The 15053-nt window shown below is 52.7% G+C and overlaps 1 protein-coding gene across 3 annotated transcripts; it reads left to right on the plus strand.

Annotated features, from left to right (window-relative positions):
• Nucleotides 1–4518: 4518 nt before the first annotated feature.
• Ctdsp1 (CTD small phosphatase 1) lies at nucleotides 4519–10131 on the plus strand. 3 transcript variants are annotated; one of them, XM_032901343.1, is made up of 7 exons: nucleotides 4528–5059; nucleotides 6357–6505; nucleotides 6909–7013; nucleotides 7147–7203; nucleotides 7780–7872; nucleotides 7987–8172; nucleotides 8613–10131. In XM_032901343.1, the coding sequence occupies exons 1-7, from the start codon at nucleotides 4993–4995 to the stop codon at nucleotides 8739–8741; spliced, it is 786 nt and encodes a 261-aa protein (XP_032757234.1). In that variant the 5' UTR covers nucleotides 4528–4992; the 3' UTR covers nucleotides 8742–10131. The 3 variants fall into 3 exon arrangements, with proteins under 3 accessions (XP_032757232.1, XP_032757234.1, XP_032757233.1); XM_032901341.1 differs by lacking the exon at nucleotides 8613–10131 and having other exon boundaries at nucleotides 4519–5059; nucleotides 7987–8496; XM_032901342.1 differs by lacking the exons at nucleotides 4528–5059; nucleotides 8613–10131 and adding an exon at nucleotides 5930–6031 and having other exon boundaries at nucleotides 7987–8496.
• The last annotated feature ends 4922 nt before the right edge of the window (nucleotides 10132–15053 follow it).

Genomic DNA, 15053 nt, shown 5'->3' on the forward strand with positions numbered 1-15053 from the left:
CAGAAGCCACCCCTGCGCTGAGATAGGGAGTAGCGGCGTGGGAGGGGAACCCCTTCCTCCGCAGTAAGCGCCCCGGCACCCTTCGCCCTGTGTAGACCTAGCACTTTGCAGACGCTCCCTAGGCAGTTTCTAGGCTCCCCTAAGTCCCTCCTCCTGACTCCACCGGTTCCTTGCACCCTAACATAGAACTGTCCAGAGCAGCAAGGAGGAAGGGGTGTCCAAGTGAGCCTTTTCCCAGGGTTGAGCCTGTGTGAGATTCGCTGTCTGAAAGTAGCTCCCATTACCCGGAACCCAGCTGGGAAGGCTGTGGACTGGACGCTCAGATTGGGGCGATTGTTTATGAAAAGAATTTCCTCTTTCTTAAAAGGGCAACGAGAAGAGTGGGGCCCAAAAGGAGCGGCGAAGGAAAAAGGTCTGGCGCAACCCGAGTAGCAGTCCGAGAGGGTGCCTGAGGGAGGCGGTCCGCGCCTTGGTGCTTGCTGCTGGAGAAAATAGGACCCGGGATAGCATAAAGGGGTAGAAGGCTAGCGAGGAAAGCCATCTCCTAGATTCCCCTTCAGTTTCTCCGACGTGTCCCCCAACTGGCTGCACATTCTGGCAGTTCACTTGGCATTAATTGGATGCTGTATTTTTTATTTTTATTTTTTGTAATAATCCCTGGGTTAGAAGTGGAGGAGAGGTAAAGTCCTAAATTAAAGGGAATGTCAGCTGTCAAGGAGCGCTCACGGGAAGGGGTGGGAGGGCTAAATAAACTGTGGCAGGATTAGGCCTAGCACCTGACACACTGACTTGGGGAGAAGACCACTGAGCACAGGGTTTTGATAGTTAAATAAGAAAGGTCTGTCAGTGAGTGTTTAGTACTTAGAATTGAGCGCTGAGAAGGTAAGTTTGACTCAGAACACTTAGTGCTCCTCCATGCAACTGCCGCATAGGGCAGCTAAAACAGCCTGGGGACAGGACACTTCTCACTTCACACTTCTCAAGCCTCAGTCCCTGCATACACTACCACATACACATGAAAATAAATCTTATGCTCTTCCAGAGGTCCTGAGTTCAATTCCCAGCAACCATATGGTGGCTCACAACCATCTGTAATGGGATCCAATGCCCTCTTCTAGTGTGTCTGAAGACATCGACAGTGTACTTATATATAATTAAATCTTAAAAAAACAAACTTAGCCAAGCGTGGCACCCTCCTTAATATCAGTGCTCTGGAGGTAGAGCAGGTGGATCTCTGTGCCCTGGGAGTCGATTTCAAAATTCTTCATCATCATCACCACCATCATCATCACCATCACCATCACCATCATCATCATCATCATCATCATCATCATCATCACCATCATTTTGGGATCAGTGGGATGGCTCAATAGGTCAATGTACCAGTCACCATTCCCAAGGATCAGAGTTCCGTCCTTGGGGACCCGCATGGGTGGATCCTCTAACTCCATACATGTATTGTGACACATGCCTGCTCACACACATAAAAATAATGATTTAACCTGGCCCACGTCACAGAATTTCGGTGTAGCCCTGGCTGTCCTAGAACTCGATTTTTTTTTTTTTTTTTTAATTCTTTTTTTCGGAGCTGGGGACCGAACCCAGGGCCTTGCGCTTCCTAGGCAAGCACTCTACCACTGAGCCAAATCCCCAACCCCAGAACTCGATTTTTTGAAGAGACTGGTCTTGAACTCTGAGATCTGTCTGCTTCTGCCTCTTGAGTGCTGGGATTAAGCCAACCTATCTGGTTTTTCCAAGGCCCAAGGTCAGACAGAGATAAGGTCAGCCATTTCCAGCCAGAGGCTGGCGTTTAGTGCTCTTCCATCACCATGGTTACCCTAATGACCCCAGACCCAAAACTCAGACTAAATTTAAGGAAAGAGGCCCACTTTAGGATTTCTCTGGGAGGTGGGAAGAGTTTGCCACATACCGGCTTCCCAGGAGTCCCTGAGGGCTTTTTACCAGGCCTCCCATCCAGTCCCTCCACAGGTGGGAAGCTGGCAGGAAGGACCCTTGTCTCCGTTGCCCTACAGTACCCTGCTTCCCGGATAGCTGTCCGCACCATTGTTTTTCTTGGGGATGAGCATTAAAATAATAATCGTAGGGGCTGGAGAGATGGCTCAGTGGTTAAGAGCACTGGCTGCTCTCCCAAAGATCCTGAGTTCAATTCGCAGCAACCACATAGTGGCTCACAACCATCTGTAATGGGATCTGATGCTCTCTTCTGGTGTGTCTGGTGTCCTCATATACATGAAATAATAAATCTTTAAATAATAATCGTAATAGGTTGTGTGGGTGGAGCCCCTCACCAACTGCTGGAACCATGCTCCCCTGTGAGGAAACAAACAAACAACCCCCACTTCCGGATTGGCAGTGCAATTCTCACAATATGGCATCGGAACAGAGTGAGGACTACCCCAAGCTTCCGGCAGAAGGTGGGAACCCATCTATGCTCTCTTGCCCCAGAAGGGACCCCCAGCTAAGGCCTGGAGGGGTGATAGGGCTTTGTTTGGGGTGCCCTTCTGAGGGCTGGTGTGAGCTTAGATGGCAGGTTCTTGGATGGGGGTGGGGTGTTAGGGAACCACAGGAATCGAAGGCAGCCAGCCGCTCAGCCCAGTCGCTGGACCCGGGCTCATTCAACTTCGGGTCACACATTTCCTTTTGGGAACAGTGCAGGCCCAGCTAAGAAAGCTGAGGCACCCCCAGTGGGCCTGGCCAAGAAGAGGCGCTCAGAGAGAGGTGGAAGGGCCTGGACTGGTGCCTTCACTTTCCCAAGCTGTCCGCTCTTCTGTTCAAGAAGTAAGAAGAGGATCTTTCCGAGGAGTAAGCTAGTCCCGAGTGCAATTAAGGGCGTGCGACTCAGGGCACCAACACACGAGAGGCGAAGACCTTGGGGTGTAAGGATGGCATCCTTGGGGCTCCCCAAGAGCAGAAGGAGGGATCAGGGATCAGCGCCCCGCACTCCCTGCTGGTTGCGGGGCACCGAGCTGATGTGCACGCAGAGCAGCGTCTCAGGGGTCAGGCTCCCAGCCCGCTCTGCTGTGAAGCCACCGGACGCCCACCCCACCACACCCGGCCACAGTGCCCAGGGGAGGAAGTGAGGCGTGCGTGTCAAGGCTTGGCATTCGTGTTTTTTTAAATTAAGGCGAATGAAAGGAACTTTGTAAGACAGGAAAAATAAAAAATGAAAATAAACGAACCGCAGCCCTAGAGCGGCGCAACCCGGGGGCTTCCTGCGAGAAGATTCTGTATGCGAACGCAGACCCCAGGCTCTGTGGGGTGTGTCACCACAGATCCGGTGACACGTGTGTTTAAAATCTGAATGGTTGCGGTCTCAGGAGCCCAAGGGCGGGTGCTGAGCCCTCCCTCCGCGGGCGTTCCCTAGGCACTTGGGAACACAGCCAGCCCTAGAACTGGCCCCTCTAATAATCACAGATAGGGGCGGTGGGTGGGGGTTGAGGGCCTCTAAACAAGGTGGTATTTCTTCTAGTTCGATAGGATTTGACTCTGCCAAAGACGGGGAGGCACGTTCCAAGCCGAGGGAACAGCACGTACAAGATACACAGCCCTGAGCACCAGAGGCTCGGCTTCTGCCAGGGGAAACACAAGTGTTTGGCAGAGGAAGGGGGCTAGATTTGCTACAGGACAATGGTAAAGGTAGGCGCAGAAGTGGAATTTTCACATCCCGAGACTGCGGCGAGTGCTGATAGTTACAGTTGGATCACGAACATAACTTAGGACTGGAGAGGTGGCTCAGCTGTTAAGAGAAATTACTCTTGCAGACCACCTGAATGAGTTCGGGTGCCAGCAGGCACATAGGGCGCCTAACAACTACCTGTAACTCCGGTTCCAGGAGACGGCGCCCTCTTCTGGCCTTCGAAAGCTCTGGCTTACATACACATACACAGAAAGAAAAAAAAAAATCAATCTTTCTACAGTTCCATAATTTGGTGAGTTTGCATAACTAGAGCTAGCAAAGAATGCCTTTTTTGGGGGGGGAAGGTCGAGATATCCACAACGTTAGACAAAAGACCCTCAGTAGGGGTTGCGAGAAGGCTTAGGGGGTAAACGTGCCTATTGGCAAGCCTGACCACCTAGTTTGAGGCCGCTCCCAAATAGTGGAAGAGAACTTCTCATCTCCACTCTTAGAATGTGTATCCGCACAAATAAATGTAACTTTAAATTTTTTTTAGGAGCTGGGAAGATGGCTCAGGGGCACTTTTACGCTTAAAAGGACTCTGTTTTCGTTCTTAGGGTTCACGACCATCTATTCCATTCCAAGAGGAATCCAATGGCCCCTTCTGGCCTCAGAGAGCACTGCAAATATGTGGTGCACATATATATTTACAGGCCATACGCATAAAATATTTCGATTTTTTTTTAACTCGAACACCCATTTTACAGAAAGTTAGCGCCATCCCATTTTCCAGAGGAACAAACGGAGGCAGCCCGTGTCAGCACTTTGGAATGCGCGGAGGTGGAGCCGCGTCGTCCTCGGGCACTCCCGGACTGGGCTCTTGGGGCGGGCCTCCTTCAAGGCCCGCAGCAGTGGGTTACCGCTGTCCGCTCTGCCACGCAGCCGCAGAGGCTTGGTCCAGCCAGCACACCGCAGGAAGAGAGGCGACGCCCCCTGGATCTCCGCAGGAACCCGGCCCGCCTCCCAGCCCGCCGGGCCCCAGAAGTGATGAAAGCTGCGGCTGAGTCCCAGCCGCGCCGAAGCCGTTGCCCTTTTAAGGGGAAGCCTTGAAACGGCGCCCGGGTTCCATGTTTGCATCCGCCTCGCGGGGAGGAAACTCCATGTTGTAACAAAGTTTCCTCCGCGCCCCCTCCCTCCCCCTCCCCCCGAGAACCTGGCTCCCCTCCCCTCCGAAGCTCGCGGGGATCCCTCCCTCCCACCCTCCCCTCCCCCCCGCGCCCCGATTCCGGCCCGAGCCGGGGGGGAGGCCGGGCGCCGGGGCCAGAGTCCGGCCGGAGCGGAGCGCGCCGGGCCCCATGGACAGCTCGGCCGTCATTACTCAGATCAGCAAGGAGGAGGCGCGGGGCCCGCTGCGGGGCAAAGGTACGCAGGCAGCGGGAGGGGAGAATGGGGCTAGGGGCCGTCCCCGCGCCGCAGTCGCTGCCACTGTCCCGGGCGCGCGCCTCGGCCCAGCCCGAGCCCCCGCCAGTGGGGAAGTTTGAACTCCGCGAGAGTCTGAGGCGCTGGGCGGAGCCTGGCGCCACTAGTGCGCTCGCATATGCTTCTAGTAGGGAAACTGAGGCAGGAAGCAAGCGAGGGGCTAGTAGGCTGCCGATTCCCGGGCGTCGCCCCCTCCCCCAGTTTGGCGCCAATGGGACTAGAAGGTGGGGGTGAGGCGACTGCCTGGCCACCCGCTGAGGCTCCGCCCCCTCCAGGCTGTGGTCTGGTAGGGGTGCCGAGGTGACAGCGGGCTGGGGAGTCTTGCAGAGATCTCCCGCCAACACACAACCAGGTTCCCACAAACTTGGGCGTCACTCGTGGAGGTGCGGACGACACCCTCGAAGGCAAAGAGCCGCTAGCCTTGCAAGACAGTCTTGGGGGCCTTGTGTCCTGCTGGGCACGCGGCACCCCGGCTGCAACAGGCCGGGCCAGTTGGCGTCGGGCCTGTGCACACTCGCACCCACCCTGTAAGGGGCTCCACCCGCCAATGCGGAGCCACTGGGGCTCACCCCCCTCTCCCCTGTGTGGATTTCAAAATTGGGAAGTCACTCGGGGTTTGTCCACCGACCAGTCTTAGCTCTTTTGGCGGGGCTGGAGGCAGAAAGGGTTAGAGAAGAAGATGCTTGGTGGGGGTAGGTCTGTCAATTAGACAGGCCACTGCCTCTCAGTAAGTCTAAGGTTGAGACGGGGCGGGGTGAAGGAGGTGGGGCTGGTGGGGCTGACAGCCCTGGGACACTGGCCTCTGGGCCCAGACTCAATGAGGACTTTGGACTCACTGGGTAGACATAATGGAGGGAGAGTGGGAGTGGATGATGGGGCCCCGAGCCCTGACGGGCCTGGGCAAGGGCTGCTCAGGTAAGGTCCACCTATGAGGTCAGATGATTGAGAACCAATCGTGAGAAAAAGCTGTCCCCTCCTCAAGTCACCTACTTCTTAAAGTGGCTGCCTTCTTAGCCACACCACATTTCCTTAATTTGCAGAGTTGCAGCGGCCCTGGAGTGGCCCATGGTGGGGCCCCTAGAAGGGGTGGGGGAGTTCTGGAGGACAGCCAGCCAGCCAGAGCCACCCTGGTGTGTCTCCTGATGCAGGGAGAATGCTCAGTTCTCTGTGCTCAGGGATTGAGACCCGAGTGCACGCAGCCCCTGCAGGCCAGTGTGCCCACATTCACTTCTTGCTTCAGGTGACCAGAAGTCAGCAGTTTCCCAGAAGCCCCGGAGTCGGGGCATCCTCCACTCTCTCTTCTGCTGTGTCTGCCGAGATGATGGGGAGCCCCTGCCTGCCCACAGTGGGGCTCCCCTGCTGGTGGAGGAAAATGGCGCCATCCCTAAGGTTTGTGGTGATTAGGAGGGAACTGCAGGTGCGCCCGGGCCCTAGCCCTAGCCGGAAGTGGACTTGGCAGAAAGGGGGCCGAACTTCACTGACACACGTGCAGACCCTGAAATGTGCAGAGAGGGAGCGCACTTGCCCAATAGGTCCTGCCCTTTCCCAACCCCGACGGCAGCCTCCTAGCCCACTGTTAACGCCTTGCCTGAGATCTGGGTATATCTATATCCCCTTATTGATGGGAACTTTGTGAGGTGAGGAAGAAAGATCCATATATCCTACCCCTGGCTCACAGTTTTCAAGACGCAAAGCTGGGGAGGGGTAGAAGGCCTGGTTGGGTCCTCAGATAGAGATCTGGGGAGGGAAGCCCGTGTAAGAGATACCCTCCCAGCCCAGCCCCTCCCCACAGCATACCCCAGTCCAGTACCTGCTTCCCGAGGTCAAGGCCCAGGACTCAGACAAGATCTGCGTTGTCATCGACCTGGACGAGACCCTGGTGCACAGCTCCTTCAAGGTGGGCCCTGCCCAGCAGCCCTCAGCCTACAGTATTTTAAGAGGGACCTGCCCTGGCCAGGGAGGGAGGTCTCTGCTGGATTTCTACCCTTGGGATTCCCTCCCCACCAGCTCCAGCAATTCTTTCCTTACAGCCAGTGAACAACGCTGACTTCATCATCCCGGTGGAGATTGATGGAGTGGTTCACCAGGTGAGGGTCAGAGGGAGGTGGGGGTTTGGTGTCTGCACTATACCCAGGTACCGCCCACCAATCTTGAGAGAGCCCCACATGTAACACTGATAGATGGGTATGTCCAAAACCCAAAGGGGGTGAGAACCCAAGACTACCTGGTACTCCAGAAATAGAGCCAGACTCCCAGCCCTGCAGACTGGGCTCATTCTGGTCCTGTCTTGTGAAGCTCTCTTTCCCCTCTTACCCCCACTGCCCGGGACCCAGTTCAAGTAATTCAGGATAGGTTGTGGTGCTGGCCAGCCTGTTCTCCATTACTTGGCTCGGGGGCCGGTGCCCTGCAGCCTTGGGGTGAGAGGGCTAACCTGGACTCCTGCATTTGGATAAAACCCAATGTGGGACAGGGAGTGACTCCCACTAGGTGAGGTGGGACCAACTGGAATTACATTCTGATCCTCTTTAGAAAGGGGGATGGTTAGGGCAACGTGTGGCCCAGCCTCTCTAGACTGCCCTTCCTCCTTCACTATCCCTGTCCCCTTTTTGTTGGTCACCCCTAAGCCCGTGGGCCAGCAGCCTCCTCATTGGTTCATTCCCTAGGTCTATGTACTGAAACGGCCCCACGTAGATGAGTTCCTACAGCGAATGGGCGAGCTCTTTGAGTGTGTGTTGTTCACTGCCAGTCTTGCCAAGGTGAGCCCTTGCCTGGGGTCCCGGTCCACCATACCCTCCCACCTACTTTCAACCTGCAACTAAATGGCAGCCCTGGACATAACTCACTCTGAGGTGACTTACCTCCTACCCCAGTATGCAGACCCTGTAGCTGATCTGCTGGACAAGTGGGGAGCCTTCCGTGCCAGGCTGTTTCGAGAGTCCTGTGTCTTCCATCGGGGAAACTACGTAAAGGACCTGAGCAGGCTGGGCCGAGACCTGCGGCGGGTGCTAATCTTAGACAACTCACCCGCCTCATACGTCTTCCATCCAGACAATGCCGTGAGTACACAAGAGACCCAGCGGCTGAGACACGACCAGAGCACATGTGTGGTGGCCTCCCCAGCCCTACGTGGGGTGATAGCAGGGGCTGGAATGTCCTATTACCTGTGTCTGCTCATATATTCCACTCTACTTATGTATGGAGGGTTCTCAACTCTGGCTGGGGTCCCCATCTGACAGTCTTCAAAGCTGTCCTATTAATGGGACAGAATGAATGTAGTAAGTCCCAGTTAGGAACCCACTGAAAGGAGCACAGAAAGCTTAAGTGTTCTGTGAACTGTTTGCTTGCTGGCATCTACAAATGAATTTCACCATAAGCTGTCCAAAAAAAAAAAAAAAACCACAAACCAAAAAGTGTACGGGCCATGTGGGCAGGGATTGGGCTGGACAGGGGGTGCCCTGGGACACCCACCCTCCTCACTTTCTTGTCTTCTCCTCAGGTTCCAGTGGCCTCGTGGTTTGACAACATGAGTGACACTGAGTTACACGATCTCTTACCCTTCTTTGAGCAACTCAGCCGCGTGGACGACGTATACTCAGTGCTCAGACAGCCTAGGCCTGGGAGCTAGTGAGGTGTCTTGGGGCCAGGACCTGCCCCTCGGCAAGGCCCACCACGCCTCTTGCCAGCAGACTGTGCTGTTAACAAAACCCGAGGGCTATGTCATGTTCATGGCCCTGGGGAAGAGGTGTTTCCCCTGTCATGTTGCATGGAGGACAGTGAGCCCTTGGGTCCCTATGTCAGTGCCTTCAGATTTCTTCCCCTCTTCTCAGGGGACCTGGGGGGCCTGGCCTGCTGCTCCCCACTTCTGTCTTCTCTTCTCCACACCGCCAGGTTTCTCTGCTGCCAAATTGGGCCTCTTAGCCCCAGTTCTGCTTTGGGGGGTAGGGATAGGGTTTTTGCTGCCCCTTCCCTGTCTGGGAACAGTGGACACCCAAGTGCCTTGTATAGAACCCTCTTTACTGGTCAGCTTTTCCCAGATCTAGGCTGACCTGAGAGGAACCAATTCCTCCCCTTCCTCTCCTCCCTCTTGGGTTAATGGTGCCCCGCCAGTGTCTACATGGGAGGGAGAAGAAGAAAGTCTATTACAATACACTTGTACAAGAGCTGGGGACCTTCATCAGGGAGGAATGCTCCCGGTCCAGCTTGTCCAAGGCTGCTCCATATATCCCTTAAGCCCCGTCTCCCCAAAGCCCTGGGGCTTGGCAGGACGCCCCCACGGTGCCATATAAATATGTATATGTGTATATAGATTTTTAAGGGAAGGAGAGAGGAAAGGGTGGGAACATTCTTCCCTTGACCCTTCCCTGGGCCCAGAAATTGGGGGAGGGAGGGAAAGGATTTTTACATTTTTAAAATGACTATTTTCTGAATGGAACAAGCTGGGCTAAGGGGTCAGGCCCGGTCTTCTGTCTGCCCCCAACCCTTTTACTTTATTCATTCAAAAAACATTTATTGAGTACCTTCGGTGCCCAGCAGTGAGCTAGTCCCACCGGCTTAGTGGGAGGAGGGTCTCTGCTTCATCATTGGTGCCTCATCCCTAAACCCCACACTTCACGTGCCTTTAGAGTATCGACAGGAGGTGGAACCTTTTTGTGGGCCTCAGGAGGTCTCCAAACTTTACCAAGCTGGCTCCTCCTGTGCCAACTCATCCTCCTTCCCTGTACTCCGTGCAGCCTCCTCCATGGCCCCCTGCTGGCTGGGGGCAGCTCCCAGGTCTCTGCCAACTCTGACTTCTCTGTTTTTAAAGCCCCTCCCCATACCTGCTGAGTCTGGAGTTCAAGCCCTTAGGCTCTCTCCCTAGATTATGAGGGTTAAGTGGACCCACAAACAAGTGCCAAGGGAGTTGGTGAAGGGAGAGGATATGGTTGGCCGGGATCAGATGACCTTCCTAATTAAGTGCCTTCTCTGTGACCGAGCACCTCCGTGTGATAAGAACTAAAGAGAAAGCTAGACCCCCTCCTATTCTGCCTCTGTGGTTTTTTTTTTTTTGGGGGGGGGACTTGGAGTGCGCGAATATCTCACACCTGTGACTGCAGCTTGACTATTTTTCATAACCCTGCTGGACAAGAAGGAAGTTAGCCAAGAGGGACTGCCTGGGCACTCGATCCGAGTTCGATTGCTAGAGCCCACGTGATGGAAAGAGAAAACGAACTCCCACAAGTTGTCCTCTGACCTCCTCACATGCACCATGGCACGAGCTCTCCCCCTACACATACACGCACTCTAAACAAAATAACCGCACATAACCACCGTGCCCCCACCTCTGGAATGCGGGGCGGGGCGGGAGACGGAAGGCTGGGCAGACTGGGGCGGCCCTCAGCCGACAGCCTTCCGGGCAGTGGGGCCAGCAAGGAGGAGAGTGGGTGGGGCGGGCGCCCGGAGGTCTTCTGCCCGCATTGGCCCTGCCCTGGCCACGCCCCGCGGCCTCCTGCCAACTTGGCTACGCCCCTCCGGCCAAATTCGCCTTCCGCGAACCCCGCCTGGGCGGGGCAGGAAGTGCCAGGCCAAGCCGTTGCTTGCCGCTAGGGGCCTCCCTGCCCTTGCGGACCGACGCCGGGCTCCTGAGCTTGGCACTCTTCTTCGGTCTAGAGAATCCCGAGCGTGGGAAGGACGAGAGAGCTTACCTTGTCCACCTTCCTCTGAAAGCGTGAAGTTTCAGATGTCCTCTTCCACACACAGTGGAGAAGGGGTGGTGGTGTACACCTCTCAAATACTACTCTCTATCCTCTAATTCCACCTAGAATTTAGCCCCAGCCTTCTTTTGCTCCAGGTGTGGGTGTGGGTGTGGTTGTGTAGTAGGGAGGCCGCAATAGGTGTGAAGCCGCCCCTTTTCGCATTCTGCCTACCCTATCCGACCCCCATTACTTTTGCCCGATAGAAAAGAACCAGGAAGCTTACACCTGAAAAAAAGCCTACCCGGGAATCAGCTCTGGTCTGGAGCTGCATGGACCAGGAGAGCCTTTTGCAAGATTTATACCCTACCCCTGGCCTCCGCCCGCCCCCAGCCAGGATAAGGCTTGGTTTCCTGCTCTGTATGCAAACGGTGGTCGCCTCAAATTTGCATCCGGGAAGCCAGATAAACAGCACCAGCTTCCATTGAGACTCAGTCCCTCTCCCCTATCCCGCAACCGCACACCCTCTGCCCACGCATAATTAAGCTCAACCACATTCTGGGTACTTCCTTGTCAGCACCAGCCAGTGTTAGGGCTGCGCTTCTGCTCTCAAGGAACTCATCTCAACATTACTGCAAGCAACATTAGTTCCTGGAGCTGGAGAGATGGCTCAGCAATTAAGAGCACTGACTGCGCTTTCAGAGGATCCGGTTCAATTTCCAGCACCCAAACTGTAGTTCAGAACCATAACAAACTCCATTCCCAAGAGATCCTATGCCCTCTCCTGGCCTCCGAAGGCATGGCAGATATGTGGTTCACAGCCATACATGCAGGCAAAATACTTTTTACATTTAAAAAGGGGGTTCAGGGGATTAAGAAGAAAAATGCCATTAATGATGGAGAGATACTTTGTATCTTTTGAGTATTTTTTCTCTAGGATCAGCTGCCACTACTGAACATCGTTAATGTATTTTTGGTTTTAGGTACTCCAGAGAGGCCTTTGAGTGTAAGTCCCTCAGAGGCCCATTGGGAATATTTCTGGAACTAAAGCATGATTAATTAATTAATTAATTAAAAGAAAGTCCGAAAAAAGAGAAAAAGGAAGTTTAGTCACAACGAGTGCAGGTGTGCATGCAACCAGAAATTTAAGGGAAGGGGTAAGATAAATTTCTGTAGCAACCACATCATGGCTTGGCCTTTGATCAGTGTTAAAATCCCTATCAGTAGGAATTAGGGCATAGCACATTGATAGGGCTCTTACCTGAAGCCTGGAATTTAATCCCCAGTACTGAAAAAAAAAAAAATCTGATAGTAAATCAGAAAGACTCATGACTTGGCCTGGAGAGAGAGTTCAGTGGTTATGAACACTGACTGTTCTTCCAGAGGTCCTGAGTTCAATTGCCAGCAACCACATGATGGCTCAGAACCATCTGTAATGGGATCTGACGCCCTCTTCTGGTGTGTCTGAAGACAGCTACAGTGTAATCATATACATTAAATAAATAATATTTTTAAAAAAAGACTCATGACTTACTGTTTCTGTGGTCCATTTCCTCAGCCGTGAGGTAGTTATCCACGTTAACTGAAGTCTCTACCCTCCAGGGCCCCTTGGTAGTTGGTTTTTGTTTGCTTGCTTTGTGTTTGAGTTCTGGAAATTGAACTAAGGGTCTCATAGATACCCAACTAGTGTTTTTACCACTGAGAGCTATACTTCAACCCCAGTCCAGTCACTAAGACAATGAGTACTGAGTACTGAAGTTTCAGTACTTAGGGTAAGTATGAAGGACGAGTAAACTTGGAGAAAGCTGCTTTAGCTGATTGTGTCAAGGGGAAGTGGAGAGAGAGAGAGAGAGAGAGAGAGAGAGAGAGAGAGAGAGAGAGAGAGAGAGAGAGAGAGAGACTGTTGTCTTTTGAGAGCAACTTGTGAAGTCCAAGAGATTTTCGTGCCTCACCTTCCAAGTGCTGAGAATGCAAGCTATGTCACCAAGGTCAGAAACGTAGAGTCTTTTTCTTAGCAGAGTACAGAACTCTTTAGTTCAGTCAAGACTGTAACAATAAATAGATAAGCAAAGGGGCCTGGAGCCATGGCTCAGTGTTTAACAGTGCTTCTTGCTCTGCCAGAGGACCCAAATTCAGTTCCCATATCAGCAGTTCACAACCACCTCTAACTCCAGTACCAGGGAAACAGACACATACCCCTAATAAGAACAATAAACCTTCCAATGATAAAGATTCAAGCCAGGAAGGCAGTGGAGATGCACGAACCTATAACTCCAGCACTTAAGAGGCTGAGGCAGGAGGGCTAGCAAGTTGGAGGTCAACCTGAGCTATGTAGAAAAGCCTTGCAATATATATATATATATATATATATATATATATATATATATGTATATATATATATTAGATAGATAGATAGATACACACACACACACATATGATTTAAGCTGGGCTTGCTTTTCCTGCTTGTTTTGTGGGGCCAACAAGGTTGCCTAGTTTCCCACTGCCTGGTGGTAATTTAACCTAAAGGATCATAATTCCGTTGAGAGAAGACAAACTCCTACTCAAATGAGATGCCAAGTGAAACAAAGATAACTTCAGAATTACTTATTACTTATTATTACTTATTGCAACACACACAAGGCAAAATAAAAATAGAAATAAGTTTTTAAAAAAATCACTTGAGGCCTCATGATGAACAAAATGTCACGTGTCCATAGAAGAAATTGTCCAAATGGGTGGGAGACCACAAGGACCCTAAGAAGATCTGGAGCGTCATCGAATCCCCAAAGACTCTTGAATGGGCAGTGCCACCTCCATAAATACTCACCAAGTCAGGTGACAAGTTTCAAATGACAGTCTGAAGACACTGGGACTTAGGAATGCTATCCCTGAATATTATCTTAATTTCCAGAGATGAACTTGGGTTGGTTGGTTTGTTGGAGACAGCGTCTCATATCACCCAGACTGGCCTCAAAGTTGATTTCTAGCTAAGGACAACCTTGACCATCTGAGCCTCCTGTCTTCACCTCCCAAATGCTGGAATTACAGAGGTATTCCTCACCCAGCTCTAGAGGTCAATTTAGAAGGAAAGAGCTGTGGTTGCCAGCTATCAGATTTGCATATCCGGATACCTTCATCCGGATGGCTAACATCTAGCGACAGCCACTTATCTCAAGTCCCTCTTGCAGAGAAAGTGCGAACGTAGTCAGCGTTACAAAGCACATGTCGTATCTCTTACAACTAGAACCCTGACTCACCGAGGCTCGCAAGAATGGAAACTACAAAGCACATCACGCCACCTAGCGTGGGAAATTAGAAACCAATTAATGAAAGGGCGCTGTGGATGGCTGTGAGAGGCTTGGGGGTTTGAAGAGTACGTGGACGCCTAGACACACAAGGGCAGCCCCTGGGGATGGAGCAGCGACTCCCTGATGGCGGGAGGCTTAAAGAGCAGGAATCTGTAAGGTGGCTCCTGAGCGGTGCCTCAGAACTGGCGTGGCAGGGAGTACAGGGAATGGCGAGGATGTAGGAAGGACACCCGAGCAAAGGAGCATGGGAAAGGAGACTAAGGGTGACCCCTCGTACTTTATTTTATTTTGAGATGGGGTGTCTCTGTGTATCCCTGGTTGTCCTAGAACTCACTCTAGACCAGGTTGGCCTCAAACTCAGAGACGCACCTACATTTGCCTCCCAAGCAGAGGCTGGGGATGAAAGCACGCATCACCATGTCTGGCTCATTTTTATTTTCAGCTTGTTTTAATTTATTCACTTACAGACAGATCGCATTCAGCCCAGGCTAGCCTCAAAGTTCCTGCACAACTAAGGGTGACCTTGAATTCCTAATCTTCCTGCCTCCCTCCCTGTCTCCAGGAGTGGGATCACAGGCATGTGCCACCAAGATGGGCTTATGGGGTGTTGGGGATCCAATCTGGCCTTTATGTATTCTAGGCAAGGACTCTACCCACTGGGATACACTGTCAATTCCTTTTCCTTTTTTATTCATTTATTCGTTTCCAGGCTGAGCTTAGACTCATGGTACTCTGCCTATCTCGGCCACCCAAGGCTCTTGGGATTACAAGCATGTACCACCGTGTCCAGTGAAAGTGCCTCCCACCCCCTTTTAATAGGCATAGGGTACAACGGAGAAACACAAGCAGGAGAGGGCTGTGAAAGCACCTGTCAGCTGCACACTGGAAGCCAAGAGAGGTGGGCACACACCTGTCACCTGGACTTTGGAGACTACCAGGAGTCTGAAAACAGAAGACCGC

The sequence above is a fragment of the Rattus rattus genome, chromosome 4, assembly GCF_011064425.1.
Source record: "Rattus rattus isolate New Zealand chromosome 4, Rrattus_CSIRO_v1, whole genome shotgun sequence".
Lineage (NCBI taxonomy): Eukaryota > Metazoa > Chordata > Mammalia > Rodentia > Muridae > Rattus > Rattus rattus.

Bases quoted from the DNA above. Each gene is read 5' to 3' on its own strand.
- Ctdsp1 (XM_032901341.1), top strand. From the start codon at position 4,993: ATGGACAGCTCGGCCGTCATTACTCAGATCAGCAAGGAGGAGGCGCGG. The intron at 5,060-6,356 runs GTACGCAGGCAG...TTCTTGCTTCAG, and splicing joins GGGCCCGCTGCGGGGCAAAG to GTGACCAGAAGTCAGCAGTT. The intron at 6,506-6,908 runs GTTTGTGGTGAT...CCCTCCCCACAG, and splicing joins AAAATGGCGCCATCCCTAAG to CATACCCCAGTCCAGTACCT.